This window comes from Populus trichocarpa, chromosome 8 (assembly GCF_000002775.5).
Source record: "Populus trichocarpa isolate Nisqually-1 chromosome 8, P.trichocarpa_v4.1, whole genome shotgun sequence".
Lineage (NCBI taxonomy): Eukaryota > Viridiplantae > Streptophyta > Magnoliopsida > Malpighiales > Salicaceae > Populus > Populus trichocarpa.
In genome coordinates this window covers 14,140,298-14,162,372 of record NC_037292.2, presented here as the reverse complement: position 1 = coordinate 14,162,372, position 22,075 = coordinate 14,140,298, and the positions used below count along the sequence as shown (strand labels likewise).

The window sequence follows — 22,075 nt, the reverse complement described above, 5'->3', positions numbered from 1 at the left end:
TATAAAATTATTTTTTTGCTCCGCCTAGGATGAAAGGTCACAACAAACATGGCTACAGGAACAAAGCATATGCAGGTCAGTGAGTAAAGTAAAATTCCTGCCTATAAATGAGAAGGATGACAGTACAAAACCATCATGCCTGATGCAATCCTGGTACGTACTCTCAAGGCTAGCAGTCTAACATCACGCTTGATTACAAAATATATAAAAGATGACTGAAAGCCTTCCTCTTGACATCATCAGCCACATACTCTCAAGGCTACCTGTAAAGTCTCTTCTGCGATTCAAATGCGTAAGCAAATCTTGGTGCTCTCTAATTTCTTATCCACAATTCATTAGAATGAACCTCAATGTAGCAATAGCAGACAGTTATGTTAAACACCAGAGGCAGAGACTTATCCTGATATCCCCTGCTCTTCATTCACTCTATCCTGTTGTAGGCTATGAAGCACATTATGATGCCATAGCAGTATTCACTGAAGAAGTGGGGTTTTGATGATTTCACTTTCATTGGACCTTGTAATGGCTTGATATGTGTTTCTTCTGATCCAGACACTGTGCTGCTATTCAATCCTTGTACCAAAGAGTCCATGATAATACCAAAAGTACGCAGAGACTCTGCCTTCTCAAAATGTATCTCTGTTCACATTGTACGTGGATTGTTATGATCACTCAGCTGACGATTACAAGTTAGTAACGTGGCATTCAGTTGCATTTCCCGCCTAGTTGGTTATAAATCACTAGCTTAATAGAGATGAGATTATTATGTCGTACTAATAGAAACATACAGATTTAAGTTCCCTCTCTCTCTCTCTCAGAATCAGAAATCTTTCAAGAATTACAAAGAAACCCGAAATCTTTCAAGAATCAGAACTCAACGTTGCCATTATAGTTTTCTTTATCCTATTTTCAGTCCGCGTCACACCGTACATGTCATTTATAACAATCCACCGGTAGTGAGCATGAACCTATTTGGACTCCTTGACGATACCACAGGGAGCCCTGATGATGACAATTACTCGCTACCGGTGGTATCCTCGAGCAGTCCAAATTGGTTCATGAGATTGGGGTTCTTGGTCGTAAGATATGACAACCATGAGGCGCTGATTCAAATTGTCATCATCAGGGCTCCCTGTGGTATCGTCAAGGAGTCCAAATAGGTTCATGCTCACTACCGGTGGATTGTTATGAATGACATGAATGGTGTGATCTGCAATGACGCGGGCTGAAAAAATGATAAAGAGAACGATAATGGCAACGTTGAGTTCTGATTCTTGAAAGATTTCAGGTTTCTTTGTAATTCTTGAAAGATTTCTGATTCTGAGAGAGAGAGACGGGGGGGAGAGAGAGAGAGGGGGGGGGACCTTAAATTTGTTTGTTTCTGTTAATACTACACAATAATCTCAACTCGATTCAGCTAGTGATTTATAACCAACTAAATGCAACTGAATGCCACCTGTGGCTATTATACACTAATAACTGCTGAACAAACCTGCATCCCCTCCACAACCAATCCCAGACTCACAGCCAAGCAGGTCCAAACCAGCGCCAGCGCAGAACCTTACCAGTTTCAGTTCCTCCTCCTCCTCCTCCAACACCCTCACCAACTCCCCACGACGACGAGGAGGCTCAATTCCTCCCATTTTCTCTGTCAATTCTTGTGACTGTAGTGTTTGTCATATTCATTTCATTTCTTGTTTCTTATTAGCGGTTTTCATAACTCTCTTGAATATTGATATTTTTCATTTGCTTTGTCATGCTCTGTTTGTGAAACACAGAGTACTAATTTCATGTTTTCGCTCATTCATCACCTCATGCATAATTAAATGACCAATGGTGTTGGCATGACATTTTCTCACATTTTCTCTGTTAGTGAAGTATCCAAATCATGCCTTTCGGTTGGCATTCAAACACAATTTGTGTTTTCTTACTGAATCCGTATGTTATTGCATTTCACGTTGTTTTTCTGGTCCTTACTCCAAAGAAAAACTCATCAGACTTGAGATATCTTGGGATTGGGTTTGATATAAATTCCTTGTACGCAACAATACATTCCTGAACTTGATAAAAACGATATGAATTCCTAGACAGAATCAGTATCGGCTAAAACAACATCAAATGTCACTTGAACAATTAAAGAATCATCTACTAAAAAGCCACTTTCTTGGTTTTCAAGAGTCTTCAAGTCCACGAAATTCCCATATCCACAAACACTAGAAAACGTACTGAACCAGTAACAAACTGAAAAGAAGAAGAAGAAGAATAAAAGTGAAAATGTTAGCTAGGTCAAAAGGAGCAAATGTATAATTATTAGATAAGGAGAAAAACAAGTGAAAGAAAAGAAATCCGTATACCTTCGCGTTCCATATGTTGACCACGTTTCTGATCCAATAAACGGATTTTGCATTCAGCATATATTTTTCGTTCCTTGGGATGGACTTTGAGACCGTATCTTCCCATCAATGTCAGGATGTATGAAGGAGACAACATGAAATATTTTGGAAATACGAAACAATCCGTCAGGAATATGTACAGAGATAAGTTCTGTTCTCCGTCCAGGGATTGATTGCCTCTAGGATAAAGCCCTATCTGCCTGTGTATACATGTTCAGGAAATTATTTCATTACTATCAAGCCAAGTTCAACTATAATAAATCGACGAGAAAATCAAAAGGTGGAAACATATATGTACATACCATTTTCTTCCGCCGGCAGAAAATTGATGAGAAAATATTTTTTTGTCGAGCTTGGAGAAGTTGTGAATCTTCCAAGTGTGAAAACGATGAGCAGGTTCTTGTACGAGTAACAGTCGATCTCCCTTATTTGTATTTCTTATGACAAAAATCTCAGCACCAAATACACATGAGTCGTTCAGCAAATATCCATTAGATGGTTCCTTGAATGTCCCGAGGGAAATGAATTTGGTAAAACCATGTTCGATCTTGACTTTGTTAAAGCGTCTCACTCTTCCGTTGATATCTAGACAAATAATTCAGCAAAGAAAATGATTGCTAACAAGTAAATAGTGAGATCATTGACGAGATAAGATCTGAGAACTAATTAATTACCTTGAATGGTCAAATACTCGTCTTGAAAATGATCATATACGAACAATTTAAAGCTGACATTTATTTCAAAACCAGCAGGCATGGTATTGGGATCTGCCAGAATTATGTAGAAAGAGATGTAACCATTCCCGTTTCTGATACTGTCCCCAGAGGGGTACAGAGATAATCTCCTGATCAGAAACAATTGTATTATACAAGTCTGTCAGACGAAAGACAACAAATCTCCATTAACTTATTGGTAATCCACTTCTCTTTTAATAAAATCTTGATTATTAAAAGAAGAAGAAGAAGAAGAAGAAACGTACCACTCGTAACCACCAGCCTCAAAGCTGTCAGATTGGTAACTCTGTGCATCTGGCTTTGAGAATATTTGTGACAGTAAAGAAAAGGAATCGATTTTAAGAGTGTAGTCCGCTGGGGGGATGCTCCTTTTTGATCTTATTACCTCTATATATCCACAAGAAAAATAAAGATGTTAATCAGGGATATCATCCATCGCTGTAATTGTATGTTGACGGATTAATCGCAAGTCATTTATTTAATTAAATAATAACATTAATATCATCATCACCGGCATGCATGTCACCCTAGAAAACTAGATAGCTAGAGAACCCTAATATTTAAGTAACCCCAGCTTAATTGTCAGCTCCAGTACTGCTAATCAATGCATGATCGAGTAATCGTAATTTAAACATATTAATTAATGTGGTATGAAATAACAAGTAATAATAATAATAAAAACGTTTTCTTTAATTAATTACCAGTAGCAGATTGAAAGGTTGCATCAGGAACAAGGGCTGGAACTGGAAGCTGGGGATGGTAGCTTCTTTCTTCCATGCTGCTATGCTAAACAATTGACTAATGATGAATGCTAATGAATGTTTGCAGTGCTACTAATTAAGTACTGCTAAGTGCTAACTATATATATATATATATATATATATATATATGAATATTGCCTGAAGGCTTTTTAATTACGGATCGGATTAAGATTTCCAATTCCTTGTCAACAACGAAGGTCTAATTAGATTAGAACAAGGACAAAAGGGTCTTGTGCTAATTGGCTTCTAATTATTTTATTGCCTCACCGCCTTGATAAAATTAATTAAGGGTCTTGTGCCATGCGCGTACACCCCAGTTTATTATTATTACGTGGAATTATCATTAATTCCAATATTTCTATTATATATAAATAATTATTAGTTATTGTTTAACTCATAATTAACTTGTTAATTATAGGGTATTTTTGTTTTATTTTTTAGATTAAATTGGTTCGCTGATCCTCTAGGTTAATTAATGTTGTTTTTAAAATTGATTTCACTCTGATTGTGTTGGATGCTGTAAAGATTGATGTTTAATGTTAATTACTACTGCAATTAATAATTATATTTGTGTTTTACCTTTGGTCTATAATTTGAATAATACAGATTATCTTTCTAGAAATTGTATATATTATTCTTAATGTAATCATATTTCAAATGAATTATATTTTAAATAACAATTCAAACTTGTCATGATTGTACTAATGGGAATTTTGAAAACCATGAGATGAGAGTTTTACTTTGTATTCTTTTTAGGACCAATATAAGAAAATATCCATTAAGTATCATGAATAAATTATAAATAAATTAAGAAATTTAATAGAAATTAAAAAGATAAATTTAGAATAAAACATATAGTAAAGGTAAATATTTCGTGTGAAATAATACAGTAAAGGTGACATTGTTTTTTTTTTAAACATAATAAACCTTTTACCTTAAATTTATAGAATCACTGTTAATTTTTAGAATTTTTAATTTCTTTTAATTATTAGATGATACCTTTTATTTTTTCAATTATTCAAACATCTTTTTTATTTTAGGAAGTCCAAATCATCACGTCAAATTCAACAACATAATTACTTGTGTTCATTCTCTCATCATTTGTTCTTTTTTATTAGTTTCTTGTGTAATTTTTGTAAATATTTCCATTTGACTATTATTTATGTTTTAGTATTAGTTATTTTCATTATGTTGTTTACTTGTTGCTTTCATTTTTCAGATTGCATGCATTTTATTTTATTTTTCTATGAATTTTCACGTCATAACTCATTTTTGGGTTAGTCTCCAAATTCATCTTTTTCTTTCCAAAATAAAAAATAAAATAAAAACTAACATCTTGGCGAAAGCAAGCTAAGAGGATTTCACATGGAAAAAAAAATTAAGCTGCAATTTTAAACAAAATCAGGAACCTAATTGTATCTTATTTTACCCAAAACTAGAGAAACAATGTAGATTCAAAGTCAAATTATGTAACATCCAAATTAACGAGACAACATAACATACTTAAAATCAACATAGAAAATAGCATGGTAAAAAAAAATTATTTCTAAATTCATTTGGTGGTTAACGAAATTTCAACAGATTTTCCCCTATAATTAAACATACTGAGTTATTGACAACTACTTGTCTTTCAAGTCTTCTATAACCACGTAGGCTATTCATTTCAATTTCTTTACTCAGAAATGTTTTCAACATTGCACAATCCATTCATCTTTCGGTATTTAGATCACACACATTCTTAACAGTATAACTTTGAAACATACTTTAGATCGAAGGAAGAATTATTAAACAATCATATATGATTATCCTAAGGCATGCACGTATGGTTATATATATAATTTTGAGTAGAGCAGTTTAATTATAAAAAGAGAACATGCATTGAAATTATTTTGAGAGTACTTAGTTATCATCCTACATAAAACAAACATACGTCTAAGGAATTCATTATATTAAACATTCAAGTGAATAGTATTGTTGCAAAAGAGAGTTAATGATTTAAATTACAAGATCTATAACATGCACAACAAAGGATTCTCGAAGTTCTGGAGTCCTTCTGCCTTCTAGTTATTTGGTCCATCAATATGTGAAGGTCCTGCAATAAGATTTAATTAAGCAAGATTTTCAAATTATAATAATAGTTTTACCTTCTACATATAACAAAGTTGAGAGCACCCAGTCTCTTATCGTGTATTATAGAATTTCCTCATGACTAATGATAATGTATTTTGTGACCACTATGAAACACATCAAAATACTCTAAAGCACAATTTTCTAGTCATGCAAGATACAAATTCAGAATTTTATATCAAAGGTAACTCAAAATTCATCATTCTTTGACACTACGAAAACAATACCAACATTCGCTTCTACTCATTTTGGAAACAAACCAAATCCATTGTTTTTCCTCGATCTCATAAAAACAATTCCAACAATGGCTCTCATCCCCAACGAAAACAATTATATATTATTTAATATTCTCACAATTCTGAAGTTTAATTTCAACATTGGCTTTCGTCCGATGCGAAAGCAAGTTTCAATTTCAATCGTTTCCATACCTCCGGAAACAAGTCTAACATTGGTTTTCGCTCATTGCGAAAGCAACCCAAATCCAACGATTTCCGCATTCCCAGAGACCAAGTCCAATATTAGCTTTCACTCATTGCGAAAAAACTCAAACCCAATGGTTTATGCATTCCCAGAAACAAGTCTAACATTGGCTTACATTCATTGCGAAAGCAACCCAAATTGAATTCCTCTTAAACCATATTACATTCATATATCATTCATAGCTTTTTGAATCTTCAAGAATTTTCAAGAATTCAAAGTTTCAAAATTTAACTTAGTTCATTTAAGGCAAGATTTCACTTACCGGCTTCTCCGATCGTGTGAGCTCCTTCGATAGAAGACCTCGTGCCCGGCATTCCTCCTGCACCATACAAATATTTTCCCATCAGCATTTGCTATAGTAAGTTTACATACTTGTTCTTTATATAAGAATCACCTCTATTAATTTCATCTCAAACTCATTATATTCAAACAATACATGGCAAGTGTACTAAAATACTGCTTAGTGTTTCTCCCCCCACTAGAGTTGTAAAACTCGGTTCCCTTTTGGGTTTATTTCTTTAGTAAGCTAAGACAAAATTACTCATTCGGGATAAAGAGGGTCAACCCAGTTCTGCTGTTTATATACACTCAACTTTGTCAAAATACAGTGGTAAGCGGGTTTGTCCAGTAACGCACAGCCCGATCTATGCCTGGTATTTTATCCATATCTGGAGTTCCATAACTCCAAATGGAGCAAGGCTTATTTCTTATGAAATCTAACATGATGGCACACATCTTTCATGCAGACATCTATTCCAATTTATCTCAACTACAAGCCTAAAATTTCAGTTCAAGATTTGGTGTGCATGATGTCTAGAATTTTTCAATTTAACATGTCTACGGTTTTCTATCAATATCTAGAGTTTTATAGCTCCAATTTAGGTCATTCTAGTTCCATTTAAACATTAACACCTAATTTTACAACTTTCATGAAGGGCAATACTCCATATTATGCCTTTATCTAGGTTAATTCCTTGTCACAAGTTAACTAACAATACAACCCAGATTTCTGGTTTGAATGTTCAGCACATTGTCTGTAACAGCCCGACCCAACTTACCATATATTGTCCGCTTTGGGCCTTACCGCCCTCACAGTTTGTTTCCTGGTGACACGAGCCCACAAGTGAGCCTGACGCCCCAAAACACGTATGACAAGTTAGCAACCATCACTCTTAATAAAGTCAGCTACTAATCCCTCACCTGTCGATGTGGGATATGATAATCCACCCCCTTTAAGGAGCCCGACGAACCCGTCGACACAACCGGACAGCCAGTGAGGTCGGCTCTGATACCAAATGTAACAGCCCCGCTCAACTTGCCATATATTGTTCGCTTTGGACCTTATCGCCCTCATGGTTTTGTTCCTGGTGACGCGAGCCCACATCTGAGCCTGACGCCCTAAAACGCATATGACAAGTTAGCAATCATCACTCTTAATAAGGTCAGCTACCAATCCCTCACCTGCCGATGTGGGATATGACATTGTCACACATGTGCAGTGTCACGAAGAGCATTTTCCTAGTATAATCCAAGTGTGTATGGTGTAGGAGATGGACAGGATAAGGAATTCTTATCCCTTATCAGTGGAAAGAGGGAATGAGAGTCGCCACATAGTATTTGATCATTAAGAACCCTAACTAGTCTCAAAGATCGGGCACGGGGACTGGTTGCGTAGAGAGAAGGTATTAACACTCCTCATCGTCTTACCTAATGTAAGCTACATTGTTTAATTATCTGATATAACTAGAGTATTGTTGTGTTTTCAAATTGTTAGTCTATCTAAAATTTAAGAAAAATCCTCCTCAGTAAAGAGATTATTTTCTTATCGGGTAAGAACATAATCGTTCTAATGTCTATATATAAAATAACTACCATTTTAATATCGGGAATACATCTTAAATATAAGTTCGTAATCTCAAATACTAAAAGAAAACAAAATATTGTTTGGTATTTGAAATATAGACCTAGTTCTCATGGCTTTAATAACCTAATTATTAAAGCCCAAAATGCATGCTAACACATATTTTTTTTGTATGAAAATATGATATGAGATATTTTGTATATTTTGAGAGACTTGGTCGTATACATGAAAACAAGGTATTTTTTTTATTTTTTCATATATTTGTTTTTGCAATATTTCACAGAAAATCAGGTATTTTAATACCAGATTTATATTTTTACAGTATAAAATACAAACCAATATTAAGCAAAATTGATAGAAAAATACACGAGAAAAACAAAAAATTTTGAATTTTTTTTTGGAATTTTGTTTGTTTGTTTTTTTAATTAATATATAATATTATATAATATAATATTATCATATTGTAATAATATAATAGGGATGGGCCTGCCCCAATTATATGGGCTGAGCCCATCTTGGCTAAGTTGAAATCGGCCTAGAAGAAATTGGGTTGAGTTCAGCCCAAACGAGTTGGGCTAAGATCGGCCCAAAAAAGGGTTGGGCCAATGTTGGCCCAACATTTTCTTTCCTAATGATATTGGGCTAGACCTGGCCCAGTATTTTGGTCTGGGTTGGCACTAACCCGGCCCAGGAATAGTGGACTCTCCATTATTCATTTGCAGGAACAATGGAGGCAGGGAAGATGAAGAGGAAAGCTAACCTAGCAGTAAGGGCCACGTCATTGCTGACGATGGCTCACGATGGCGCTGTGTGGCGACAGGTGGTGGTTGCTGCCATTTTTCTTCTTCTTTGTGCAAAGGCACAAGTCTTTGTCTTTTCCTTTTCTTTTTTGGTTTTTGTTTTTTCTCCTCTCTTGTTTCTTTCCTTTCTGTTTCTTCCCTTCCCTGTTCTTTTTATTTTTTCTTCCTATCCTTTTCCTTCATTTGTTCTCCCTTGTTTTTCTTTTTCTTCTTTTTCATTTCTGTTTCAGTTTCTTTCCTCTCTTTTTTCTCTGTTTTTCTTCGTCCTCATCTCTCGTCGTCCTCTCGTCCCCTGGTATTTATAAGGGGAAAAGGGGGAGAGAGAGCTACTCTACCCTCTGTCTATTCATGACGCAAGGGTAGGGTGGCCGAGCGGCCACTGGGCAGCCGCCCGTAAAGCTTGTCCCCCCTGTTTTTTCATCTAGTGGTAGGCCATGGGTCTTGTTGATTTTTGGGTTTATGTTAGAGAGAGAGAGAGAGAGAGAGAGAGAGAGACGTTGCAGAGGAATAATCTTTTTCTTCCCCTGCCTGTAACACGTCCAGGGAAGAAGAAGATGTACTCATTCAAAACAACACCGTTTTGAGCTCTCTATTTTTTTTAAATGAACAGTGAATGAAACGACGTCATTTTGAACAAAACACGCAGTTTCATTTAAAAGAAAATGGCGCCAAAAAGTATCTACTTCCAAATCAGTCCTCAATTTTCAATTTGTTCAATCTAGTCCTCAATTAAGATTTTGATTTTAAGAATCAATTCAATTGCATCCCTGTTAAATTCAAATGTCAACCTTGAAGTTGCCTGCCTTTTTCACTTTGATCCTTGGTTTTAAATTTGTGCATTTTGACCCTCAATTGATAAACAAACTTCTAATTTCTTCAATTTAACTCCTTTTCCAGTTTGGTTCTTGGTTTTGAATTTCTCCAATCAAGTCCCTAATTGCCCATCAAACTTCAATATTTATGCAATTAAGCCCCTAATTTGACCAAATTAACTCTTAAAAATTATAATTCGACTCCCAAACTTTAATTTCTTCCAATTAAAGCCTAAATTGACTTAAAAATCAATTTTTCTTTCAATCAAACCCTTCATAAACTCAATTAATCTTTCAACAAAATCTAATTGAGTTCTTAAACATCTAATTTTGGACTTTTATTCCTCAAATTGGATTTTCTTTGTCAATAGGGCCTTCATCAGTCAAAAACATACTATCAAATTTTAATCTTTGTATTTTTTTAACATTCTCAACCCATCTTTGACCATTTTCTAGGTACCCTGGTGTCCTTTTTTCACTAGTATTTATTTTTTGGTTTTCTTCCGATAATTTTTTTTATTTTCTCTTTTTTTGTGTAGGGACCCAAAAATAGATATCAACACACATAGACCATCATTTTCATGCATTACTCACATAATTTCTTTTTTTTTTCATATCAACAATCACACATGGGAATATAATTTATTTAAAATTTAGGCTTCACAAGAGTATATGTAACAAAGATTTGTTCACAAGTCTCAATTTCCAACACATCATAATTCTTTGTAGGATTCAACATTGTTTCTCAACATGCATGCTTATCTAATATCAAGAATGTTCCCCCCTTATCTTTGTTCATGTTTGGCCAAGGGTTTGCAAGCCTTCCCTTAGTCTCTTTGTCCTTTAATTTGGTTAAGAATATTATCGAGCCTTTCTCCACCTCTTTTCCACAATCCATCCTCACATTTAACTTCCCTAGAAAATTTCTCAAGAACTCTAATCTAAAGGCTACTATTGTTTTGCATAAAACTTACCCAAAATGTTTGGAATTGCTCTATGAAGGTTTTAGGTTTGTCCTAGTCGGTTTTTCTACCCCTTCTCCTTCAAAGGTTTCAGCATCTCTTCTTCGTTTTCCTTGTTGCCACCAGCTCTTTCTTGTTCTTCTCCCTCTCTTGTTTTGTCTTTTGGTGTCTAAATCTTCACTCACCCTTTTTGTTTCCTCTCATATATTGGATTGCATGTGATTTTCCTTGTTTGTTCTTGAGAGAAAGTGAAGAGGAAGTAAGTGACTCTTCTTCTCCCCTATTCATTTCTATGTCATCAGCTCCTTCTCTTTCTTTAAGGCTGACGGCTTTTTCTTCTTCTTTTTTGTTTTCGTCCCTCATTTGTTCATGACTTTTAAATCTAGTCCTCTCCTCTTTGTTTTCCCCCACATTAGGTCCCAAATCTATCTTTATTCATTTATACATTATCACACTTCAAGCTAGAGTTCCCCCCTTCTTCTTTTTTGTGTGCTACCAGCTTTTAAATGAGAAGAAATTGGGTACTTATAGTCCCAATTCTTTTTAATTACACTTTAGCCTCATTTCTATTCTTTTTCTGAATTTGAGCCACCCCTTTGTGTCTTTCATAACAATAATTTTTTTTTACTAATGGTTCCTCTCTATTTACTTAATCTCATGCATTGATGTTTAAAGGGTTTACAAATTAAGTCATTATTGGATGAATCTGCATAAAAATTAAGTCTAGGGATATAACTAGATTTTTAATAGGCCAATTTGATTTAATTATGGGCCAAATTAATGTTTAATTATGTTTAAGATTTAATTTGTGTCCAATTGAAGGATTTAATAAGGTACAAGGATTTAATAATACTTTAAATAGGTCAAATTAATTTTATTATGAGGGCTTAATTGGTGAAAAAATAAGTTTGGGAGCTCAATTTGGGCTTAATTGAGAAAATTAAAATTTTAAGAGACCAAATTTAACCTTTACCAAATCAATTGGTTGAAATCAATGGTAAAATTGCAAAAAAATAAATCAAAGTTTAAGGGTCAATTAAGGGCTAAATTGAAGAAATTCACAGCCAAGAACCATTTTGCAAAAGGCTCCAAACTCTGGGGACCCAATTGGTTGAAATCAAGGGTGAAATTGAAGAAATTTGAATGTATAATGGTCAATTGAGGCCAATTTAAAGAAATCTAAGACCAATGATCAAAATGAAAAATGCACTCAAATATGGGGCCTAAATTGAAGTTATTCTGGGGTACAATTGCACAAAACTGAAAGTTTGAAGCAAATCAGAGGTGTAATGAAGAATAAATCACAAATCGAAGGACTAAAATGAAATCGGCCAAAACAGCGTTGTTTTGGTGTTGACTGCTCATCTTCTTCTCCAGAAAGGCTGCTCGAGTGGCCCTCTTTCCAAGGCATTTTATGCTTTATTGCTCCACTAAATTAGACAAAACTTACACCAAAATGATCACTTGACATCTTACTACACCTCAGTGTGGTCAGTTCTGGTCGACTGACATCACAGAGACGGTGGCATCACCCCAAAATGACCAACCCAACCAGCCATTTTCCTGCAACAAACCTGACTGCCCATGATGGCTACTTTGAGCCAACGGCTGGGATTCTTCTTGGTCAAACCAAGGGCCAAGATTTGGCACTAGTGGAGACCAAACATCCCTCTTCCAACCCCTATAAATAGATGAGGATTTCATGTTCTGAGGGAGGAGAAATCGGAAGCCAAACTTGGAAAACAACCAGCCTATCCCCCCCCCGCTTTTCTGCCATTATCGTTTTATTTATTTTTCCTCCTCTATCACCGCGACCACTGTAATAGCAGTGGCAGCTACCATCGTGTCTGACAGCTATTGTCCTTCCCAATAGTAGCAGGGGTAGCGACTCTCTCCTTAGCCACTCGCAACTCTAGCACCGGCCACAATAGCAATAGCTCCAGCAACGTAAACAGCAGCAACATCGATGACTAACCACTCCACCAACGCCCCCATAACCACCAGCCAAACCTCCTCCTCACGATTGAAGCCTCCATGTCAGGTAGTCCCCTTCTCTCTTCTCCTCATTATGCCTGCCCCCTGCAGAATTTATATCCTGCATGCAGAATAAGAATTCATTCTGCATACAGGGAATGAATTATAATTAACATGGTTATTGGGCCGGGCCAGCAACCATATGGGCCTTGGGCTAGATCCAGCCCATATTTTTTGGTCAGGTCCGGCCTAAAAAAAAGAAAAAGAAAAAAAATGAGGAGCCCAGATCTGTTGAGCTGATGACAGCCCAATCGGTTAGGCCGCCAGTCAGCCAAACCTGTCTAGGTCCGGCCCATATAGCTGGGTCGGGCCAACCCATATATTTAATTATATATTTAATTATAATAATATATATTATAATATTATATAATATAAAAAAATTCAAAAATTCAAAAAAATTCCAATGGTCATTTCAAAATATTTCTAATTTGCTCGCGTGTTTTCTACCAATTTTTCTTAATTATTGGGTTGTATTTTTACAGTCTAAGATATAGATTCAATATTAAAATAATCGGCTTTCTCCGAAATATTTCTAAAAAAATCTCAAAACTTTTAAATTAATTTCCCCTTTCAAAAAAAAAACAAAAAATGTTTTGTTTTCATGCATATGATCAGTTCCTAAAAAGTTTTCCAAGCATATTTTCATAAAAAAAAAAAACCATAAAAATTGCATCTTTCTCAAGTTTTAAAAAGCAAAAAAGATGGATATCGTGACCAGTTCATGATTATCAATTAGGATTTGGCCAAAATGTCAAAAACGCTTTACCAATCATTTTGTTCATTTCATATTAGGGTTTATATGTAGACTTTAATATCCATAGGGTGTAAAACTACACAATAAAGTACACCCTCAAGTATTAAAGATACAAAGAGTAAAATAAATGTGATGCTAAAATTTAAACTTTAGAATGGTTAGGATTAAATCTGATGAGGTAAGACTCTCTCACGAAGGGAGATTTACCTTAGACTTTAGAAAAGACCAATGAATAGAAACTTGACCTAGAAAAAAAAATCAAACAACAATGCAGCTTACCTTAAGTAAGGTGCACTAGGGGTGATGTGTATTCTCCTTGCACAACCAGTCCCTTGCACAAACTCTCGCAAATCATAGGTTCCTAGTAACCATAATATTAGGTGACGACTCCTGAACTTTAATCATAATTTTATAATTAAACTCAAAACCTTTTCTTTTCCAATAACACACCTCTCATGGAGCCTCATTTTTTTCAGCAAGCCAACCATTCGACACTCCCCCTCCCGGAACACACTTCACTAAAAACCAATAAAAAAAACTTTGGACCTGAGCTTGTCCCATTTAAGATTAGAAAGGGAGATTTAAGTGGCAAGTGAAACTTATGTTCATTGATGTTCACTTGGACTTCTTTTTAGTTTAAAACTCACTGTAGGCATAGGGTGTCATGGGATTATTCGCATACTCAAGTTATTTAAGGTTAAGAGGTCGAGTTACCCCACTAGTAATTCGAACAATCTGGGAACCTGAAAAGTTTTTAAAAATAGACAAACTAAGATAGATCATTTATGAGCTAGATCCTATCTTTTAGGATGAGCCCTTGAACACAAATAAATAACTTGTCATATTGTGATCTTATTAAATCTCCACCTATCCTTATAGAAAGTTTAAGATGATGGGATACCTTACTATCAAGGACATAAGGACTAGGTCAGAAAAGGCCAATATAATGAGGTGCTAAATGTTTTTTCCTAAAATTGGTCAAAGTTCTTGTAGGTATGAAGTCCTCAGTGAGAAATTTTCAAGAAAAACTGATCAATTCAATCCCCTTTGTCCTTAAAAAATAATAATAAATGAATATAATAAAAGAAAATTAATAAAAACATGCATAATCAATCTGGCATTTTGCATATTCTTGTATGTTTATTCTCCTTTTGCATACAACCTTCAAATCCAGTCCAGTTTAGACACAAATATAGGTCGCTCGCCAAAAATCCAATTCCCCCTCAAGGTTTACAATACAAGGTTCAGAGCGGGGAATATGGGACATGACAAGAGAGCACAGTTAGAGATGAATCATCAGAAAAAATTGTTAGTTTTAAAGGAGAGCTCGCAAAACTTATTGGTCTACTCGAGCGTTAATTTTTAGGACTGACATTAATTTTTTAATAAATACTCAAATTTATGAGTTTCATATTCTTAGGAATGAAAATCATATTTTCTCTAATAATCAAATCCTAGGAATAAATATTTATTTAATCAAAAATATCTTAAATTGATAAGTCTTTTATTTCAAGGATCAATATAAAAATAAAATGTAAACTTTCAAATGAAAGGATAATAACCCCTTACCTTGAATTTCTGAAACCAGTTTTAGTTTTAGGATTCTTAGTTTTCTTTAATTATTAGGTGTGGACTCCAATTTTTCTAAGGATTCCCGCATCATTTTTATTTTAGGAAATCTAAATTTTCATGTCGGGTGCGACAGAGACTAGTGAATGTGGTATTCTCCTGGTCTTTAAATGCAAACACGATCTAGTTATAACTTAAATAATCATAAAAAAAATAGGAATAACTTGCCAACCTTTCTAATATTTGATCAAAAATGAAAAAGTTAAGATGATATTTGTGACTAGTAGAGTTAAGTTTTCGATAACCAATGCAAACTAGTCACCTGATTTGGATATGGGTTAGTACTAGCTTATTTTCATCATTTTTACCACAATAAGTTCAGATCTCTTTGGAACAACTTCGACCAATCTCACCCATTTGTTATCCAAAATGGGGTAGATTACGCCGACATCTAGCAATTATAAAATTCTTTTTTCACGAAATCCATCATAGGAGGATTCAATTAGCATTGATCTTTTCTAGTCTGTTTTGCTCCATCCTCAAGCAAAATTTAGTGCATGAATAAGGAAGGACTAATCCTTTTTATGTCAGTGATTGTCCAACCTTTAGTTGTTTTGTGATCTTTCAACACACGAACTAGTTTTTCCTTTTGTAAAGTCGTGAGGTTCTTTGCAATGATCACAAGCAACTTAGCTTCCTCACCTAAATACACATATTTGAGATGCTTGGAAAGAGGTTTAAGTTCTAATGTTGGGCCTGTATCATAAAAGGTAAAAGTTTATCATTATGAAAACAAATAAAAGAAGCATTATACATATTTTAAAGCTTTTGGCAAAGACTCTAAAGGTGCCACAACATCCTCTATATTCTCACATAATTACACAACTTTTTTTAGCCTTTTTGTCCTACAATCCAAAGCTCTTATTAATGATGGTTTCCAAAACATCCTTGTTAGTTAACTTAGAGAATTGTTATGCTAAAGAATCAAATATGTCAACTGAAAAACAAGAATGCAAATCACTTGGATACCTTAAAGATAGTTTATGCAAAACCGAAAGGTAAAAACTCTTGAATCCACATACAAGAAAGAACAAATTCTGGAAAGATAAAATCATTTTTAAAAATAGCAAAAACTCGACACAATGATTACCTGAACCAAGACACCAAAGTTATTGGAATGAAGACCCTAACCCAACAATTATAAGGAATCATGAACCAGAAATATAAGGTAGAACACCATGAAGATAGATGATATTTGATAAATTAAAGTCAGTTCAATGAAGAACCAATAGGTATGATCAATTTTCATACAAGCACACAAAAATATTATTCTGAAAATAATCATATTTATAATAGGTAAAAACATCTTAAAAAAGTATGAAAAATAATATAAGAGTACTAATCCAAATAGAAAAAAGAATCGTAAACCAACTAAAAAAATAATACAAATCTCACATAGTAGTTCCTGGACTTTATCACACAGCCTTCCCAATGTGTGATCACTATGAAATTTTAACCTTATAAGTAACAAGATCTTTATAATCTTCTGGAAGAATTTCAGTCTCATCCTATAGTCAGATTGAAAGTTATGTTTCTTAGTATAAAATTACGAATTAAAAAAAAAAAATAAGCATGAAACTACTTCTCTCCTTGTCCAATCCACAAGCTACTAACTTGATATCAAAATTAAGGATTCTTTGCAAAACAAAGCTGCCAATTTTGTTTCCTAACAAAAATAGAACTTTCAATGTTGTCAAACTTTCAATGTTGTCAAAAGTGTCAAAATCTTTCCATTTAAAATAAAAATTGTTACTGCTGTATAATAAATCCTAGCGCAATAAGGATTGTTTGCCGACAAATTTTCAAGCTTGATTTCAAACACGTCATTCTCTCGCATCTTGATGAGTTATTAAACATATCGTGGATGAAAAGTTTGAAATGTCAAGTTTTCAACTCAATTTGAATCATAACAAAACTTTATCTTTAGCTTTAGATATGATCTAAATAGTACATGAAAGTCTAATTTGATGGATTTGCAACTCATTAACCCAAACATCCAGAATCAGCCCAATCAAAAAAAAATTTAATCCTTTTCATATCAAATTTTATAATAGATGCAATTAGTATCTCTACTCAATTCTTCGTTCACGATCCTCGCCTTTTTGCGTCAGTAGTAGCAGCACAAGCGATTGTTTCCCGTAGCACTTTCCGTTGTCCGTATGTTTCCGAGTTTTGAAATCCATTTAATGTACTGCGTGTCAGTTTAAACTTTTTAAATCAGTATATCATGTCCTTTGTTGAACTATTACTACTCGTGGAAGAAGAGCCATTCCACTGTGATTCAACAAAGTTGACAGGCTCAAATGCATAATACATGGGATAGAAGATAGACATGGAAATTCTCGACCCAGTTGCACCATGTTAGTTTCATTACAGCCTGGTAAAAGATCAACATGTTTAATCTACTTTCCCATGTCCCATCTGGAGAATAAGGAATAGTTCTACTTATAAACCATTTATCCTACATCATAAAACATTTCTCATGGGCGGCACAATATAATAACCGTTATAGAAATATTTAGCCATCCATCTCTTGGATTTGTGAAGAAAATGCAAATGGATGGAGCACGAGCGCTGTGATTGTTTCACAGCCAACTCTTGTTGCCCAGCTATATTGCCTGCCGCTGTCAAACAGGGGCCTTACCCCACCCCAGACATTATCTGTGGCAGCAGAAATCTAATTGTCTACTTCTCAGCGCACTGGCCACATCAATTAACTAGAGATACAACATCCAGAATAAATGATCAACTTGCATAGCAGGCTTGGCAACCTCATCTATACCTACAGGCATCATGTTGTTAGAAAAGAACATCTCTTTCCATCTCAACATCAAGTACTTAACAAGTAATAATGTGATATGTTAAATGGTCTGTAACTGAAATTATTATAAGAAAAAAGAAGAAAAAAATAGAAAGGAAAAACTGTGAAAAGTAACGAGGAGCAAATTGGTGATAGAATTTACACTTTCAAAACTACAGACAATCTTTTAAATTAGTATTGTAAGAAATTGGAATGCACAACATGCGAGAGAAATGCCATTATTCCCAAGTTATCAGTATACAGTGAAGTTGGCCAGAAACAAGGTACAAAAGTTAGCCGTGCAAGTCATTGGTCCCATCCAAGGCTTACCTATGTCGGCAAATTTTTTTTGCACCTTCTCGCATAGTATCACAGGCAAGTCTGTATTTTTCAAGAGATGTTGTCCCAGACTCTATGTATTTACAGGCCGTTTCCCTTAAACTCCATACCATTAAGGCCTTGAGTTCTTGAAAGCTAACCCCAGAGTCAACATCGCAAACAATACCATGCTCAGCATTTCTTGTCCACCGATGTAAGAGGTAGCAAGATGGAATTTCTCTTATGTCCAACATGATGAAGACCCTCAAAACATGCCTGCACAGCACACCTTCAAATTCAAACATTTGACAACTGCAACTGACATCGAAGTTGGATGCACTAAAAGTAACCATATGTTTCTCAATCTCATTCCCACATCTTCGCACTGAATATCTGCTGATGGTGCCTTCTTCGTAAGACTTTATTCCAAGATAATTATAGCATTGCAAAAGTTCCTTCTGAAATATTTGGAACACACGAAGTGTATAAAGCCTTCTACATTGTTCTTCTATTGGTTCCTTTGTTTGCAGATAAGCCTGCAAATTAGAGGAGTTAAAATCCTCTTTTCTTTCCTCCTCGCGACGTTGCTCAAGGCCTTGCTCATATCGTGCTATAAAGTCTCGAAGTGGTGTTTCAGCATTCAAGAATGTACCAAAGAATGATTCCATACTTTCGTTCATGGGAATACCAGCAAAAAAAGTACCTCGGAGGTACAATGGAACCCAGCTTTCACGCTTTTCATACATTTCTTTGAGCCATGCGTTCTCCTTCAGACCATATTTGTTGACAAGCGCATTCCACATGGTATTAAATTCAGCATTTGTCTGGCTCTCATAGATGCACTTTTCATATTCATAGTTGAATTCAGTGGACATTGACCTTAAATTCTCTCTTTCCTTTTCCCTAATCTGCCACATTGAAAAACGATGACGAGTCCCAGGAAAAACATGGGCAATCGCTTGTTGGATTGCCATGTCTTGATCAGCTATAATTGACTTCGGACGGCACCCAGACATTGCCCTAAGCCATGTTCGAAATAACCAGATGAAAGACTCCTTAGACTCGTTGGCAATTAGAGCACACCCAAGTAGCACTGGCTGCTTGTGGTGGTTAACTCCGACAAATGTTGCAAATGGCACCAGATAATTAGTCTTCCTGTATGAAGTATCAACAACAATAACATCACCAAATTGACTGCATGCAAATCTAGATCTGCCATCTGCCCAGAAAATACTCATGCAAACACCATTATCAACTTCCACTGAATAAAAGAATCCTGTATCTTCAGCTTGCCTACTTTGAAAATAATCGAGAAGCAATCGGTACCATTCACTTCCAATATTGTTACCCTGACTGCTATTGAAATGGACACCATTATTGATCTCCAATAGATCCAAGGAGTCTAGTCCACCATTTACCTCATCTATAAATTTCTTTGAAGCTGTGGAACTTTTCTTATGAGTTCCTGTATGTGGCTCAAGATCATGATTATGATCTTTCTGAAGACGGTCCACCATCCAAGTTCCAGATTCTTGTCTCTTAATTCTCATAAAAGCCCCGCAGCCTACTCTTGAAGGGTGCTGAAATCCTTCCTTAGAGCACACGAATCGCCGGGATGTAATTGACCCATCATTCTTTGATCGAAACAGCTGACCAATCCGAGTTTTGAATCCAGCTTCATCTGCATACCTTACATAAAAATTGTATGCTTCATCAGCTGATGTAAACACTAAACCAGCATATGGTTCAGCTAATGGTTGTCCATCGGCTCCTGTTCTAACCCGTTTGACACTAATGGATCCAGAGGAGCATGGTTGTCCATCATCAACTTCTGCAAGCAACTTCAATTTCTTCCTTGAAGAAACCTCAACTGATGATTTCCTACCCATAGGAGCTTTCTGCTGCAAAACCGGAGGATGGCTTTCCTCCACATCTCCAAGTTCATGATTGTGATCCTTGTGCATTTGATCAATGACCCATTTTCCAGAATCCCGTCTTTGTACCCTTATGAATGCAGGACAACCCGTCCTAGAACTTAGTTGAAAACCCTCCTTGGAGCACACAAACCTTCTTGAAGAAACAGAGCCATCAGAACGCGATCGATATAGTTGACCAGTCCTAGTTCTGAATCCTACACGCGTAGCATACACATTGTAAAACTCACGTGCAACATCTGCCGAATCAAACTCTAACCCTTTATGCGGCTCAACTCCAGACTCCCTTCCATCCTCCACATTGAAATTGCTGTTCGCTCGTGCCATACCAAGTGGATATGCTCTTACAATCACAGCATTCCCATACTCCTCGCTGTAAGGATCACTATTTGAACTGCATTTACAGCAGGCACCAAAAATGAAAAAAAAAATTACGAGCAATTACAACAATCATGCACTTTGATTAAACGGGATTAACAAATAAATAAAAAGTACAATTTTTTTGCAAGTTAAGTGACACTGCTAATTCAAAGGCCTAAACTGCAAATCGGTAAAGTTCGTTTCTTTTCCTTTTGAAATCATTTCCCAACCACTTAAATCACAGAAAAAAAGATAAATCCATAAATAAACAAACCAATCAGTGAAATTAAAGAGCATTCAATCAATCCCCGGATGGATTAATTACCTTTTGATATTGTTGAAGAAACTGGGGATCGAGTCGAAAACCATATCTTTTTTTCCCTTTTTGTACATGTGTTGTGTGTGCCCTGGTGGGTCTGGCTCTAAATCAAGCGTGTGGATTTCGAAGGGGAGGGGAGGAGGAGGAGGAGGAGGTCGTCGATGCTGTCTCTTCTCCATTTGCTTATTCAGTTCTTGTTTTTTTTTTTTTTTTACAGTTTTTGGCTCTTGTTTTTGTTTCTAATCCACCTATTTTTTGCTAGGGTTGAGGTTGACCCCTCCTGTTTTTCTTTTTCTTTTTAACTCCCTCTATTCTTACAAGAGTGTTATGATGATACCATGGTCATAATTTTTTGTTTTTTGGTACAAAAGATACAAAAATAAAATAAGAACAGGCAAAGTTAAAGCACGGTTGCACAAAAATATAGTTTTAAAACTCGATAAATTTGGATGACGACAAGCCTTCGTTCTTAGTTTAGTTAGTAGTATGGTTGTGGTTGTTTTTTAAATTATTTTTTATATTAAAATAATGTTTTTTATTTTTTAAAAATTAGTTTTAAGATCAGCGCATCAAAACTATTTAAAACACACACAAAAATATTTAATTTTTACCAAAAAAATTTAAATTTTTGAGGAACGCGATTTGCACCGCGTTCCCAAACGGATTCTGCCCTCATGCACATAGGTCTTTGTTGTTTTTTTTTGTTTTTTTTCTTTGATTTTTTTCTCCAAAAAACATTTATCAAATTCATTTACACTTTAATTTTGACAAGATTTTCAAATATTATTATAAATTTTTATTTAAATTTTACTATGTTTTTTAAATTTGATATAAAAAAAATATTAATAATAAATAGTTTAAGAAATTTCGATTGAAATTAGTTATTTATTATTAAAAATTTTAAATTGATTTGCAACATAATTTATCACATTTATAATTTTGTTAGTTATTAATCATATAAAATATGAATATACTATCTTCATAAATAAAAATAAAA

The 22,075-nt window shown here is 34.9% G+C and overlaps 2 protein-coding genes across 2 annotated transcripts; both read right to left on the bottom strand.

The window, feature by feature from the left end:
• Nucleotides 1–2,052: 2,052 nt before the first annotated feature.
• LOC7454235 (uncharacterized) lies at nt 2,053–3,969 on the bottom strand. The gene is made up of 6 exons (XM_002311784.3): nt 3,829–3,969; nt 3,373–3,514; nt 3,068–3,237; nt 2,696–2,978; nt 2,355–2,593; nt 2,053–2,241 (listed from the first exon to the last, which is right to left on the bottom strand). The coding sequence occupies exons 1-6, from the start codon at nt 3,902–3,904 to the stop codon at nt 2,084–2,086; spliced, it is 1,068 nt and encodes a 355-aa protein (XP_002311820.2). The 5' UTR covers nt 3,905–3,969; the 3' UTR covers nt 2,053–2,083.
• A 14,314-nt stretch (nt 3,970–18,283) lies between these two features.
• LOC7469105 (protein FAR1-RELATED SEQUENCE 7) lies at nt 18,284–21,305 on the bottom strand. The gene is made up of 2 exons (XM_002311783.4): nt 21,085–21,305; nt 18,284–20,793 (listed from the first exon to the last, which is right to left on the bottom strand). The coding sequence occupies exons 1-2, from the start codon at nt 21,255–21,257 to the stop codon at nt 18,474–18,476; spliced, it is 2,493 nt and encodes an 830-aa protein (XP_002311819.2). The 5' UTR covers nt 21,258–21,305; the 3' UTR covers nt 18,284–18,473.
• Nucleotides 21,306–22,075: the final 770 nt, after the last annotated feature.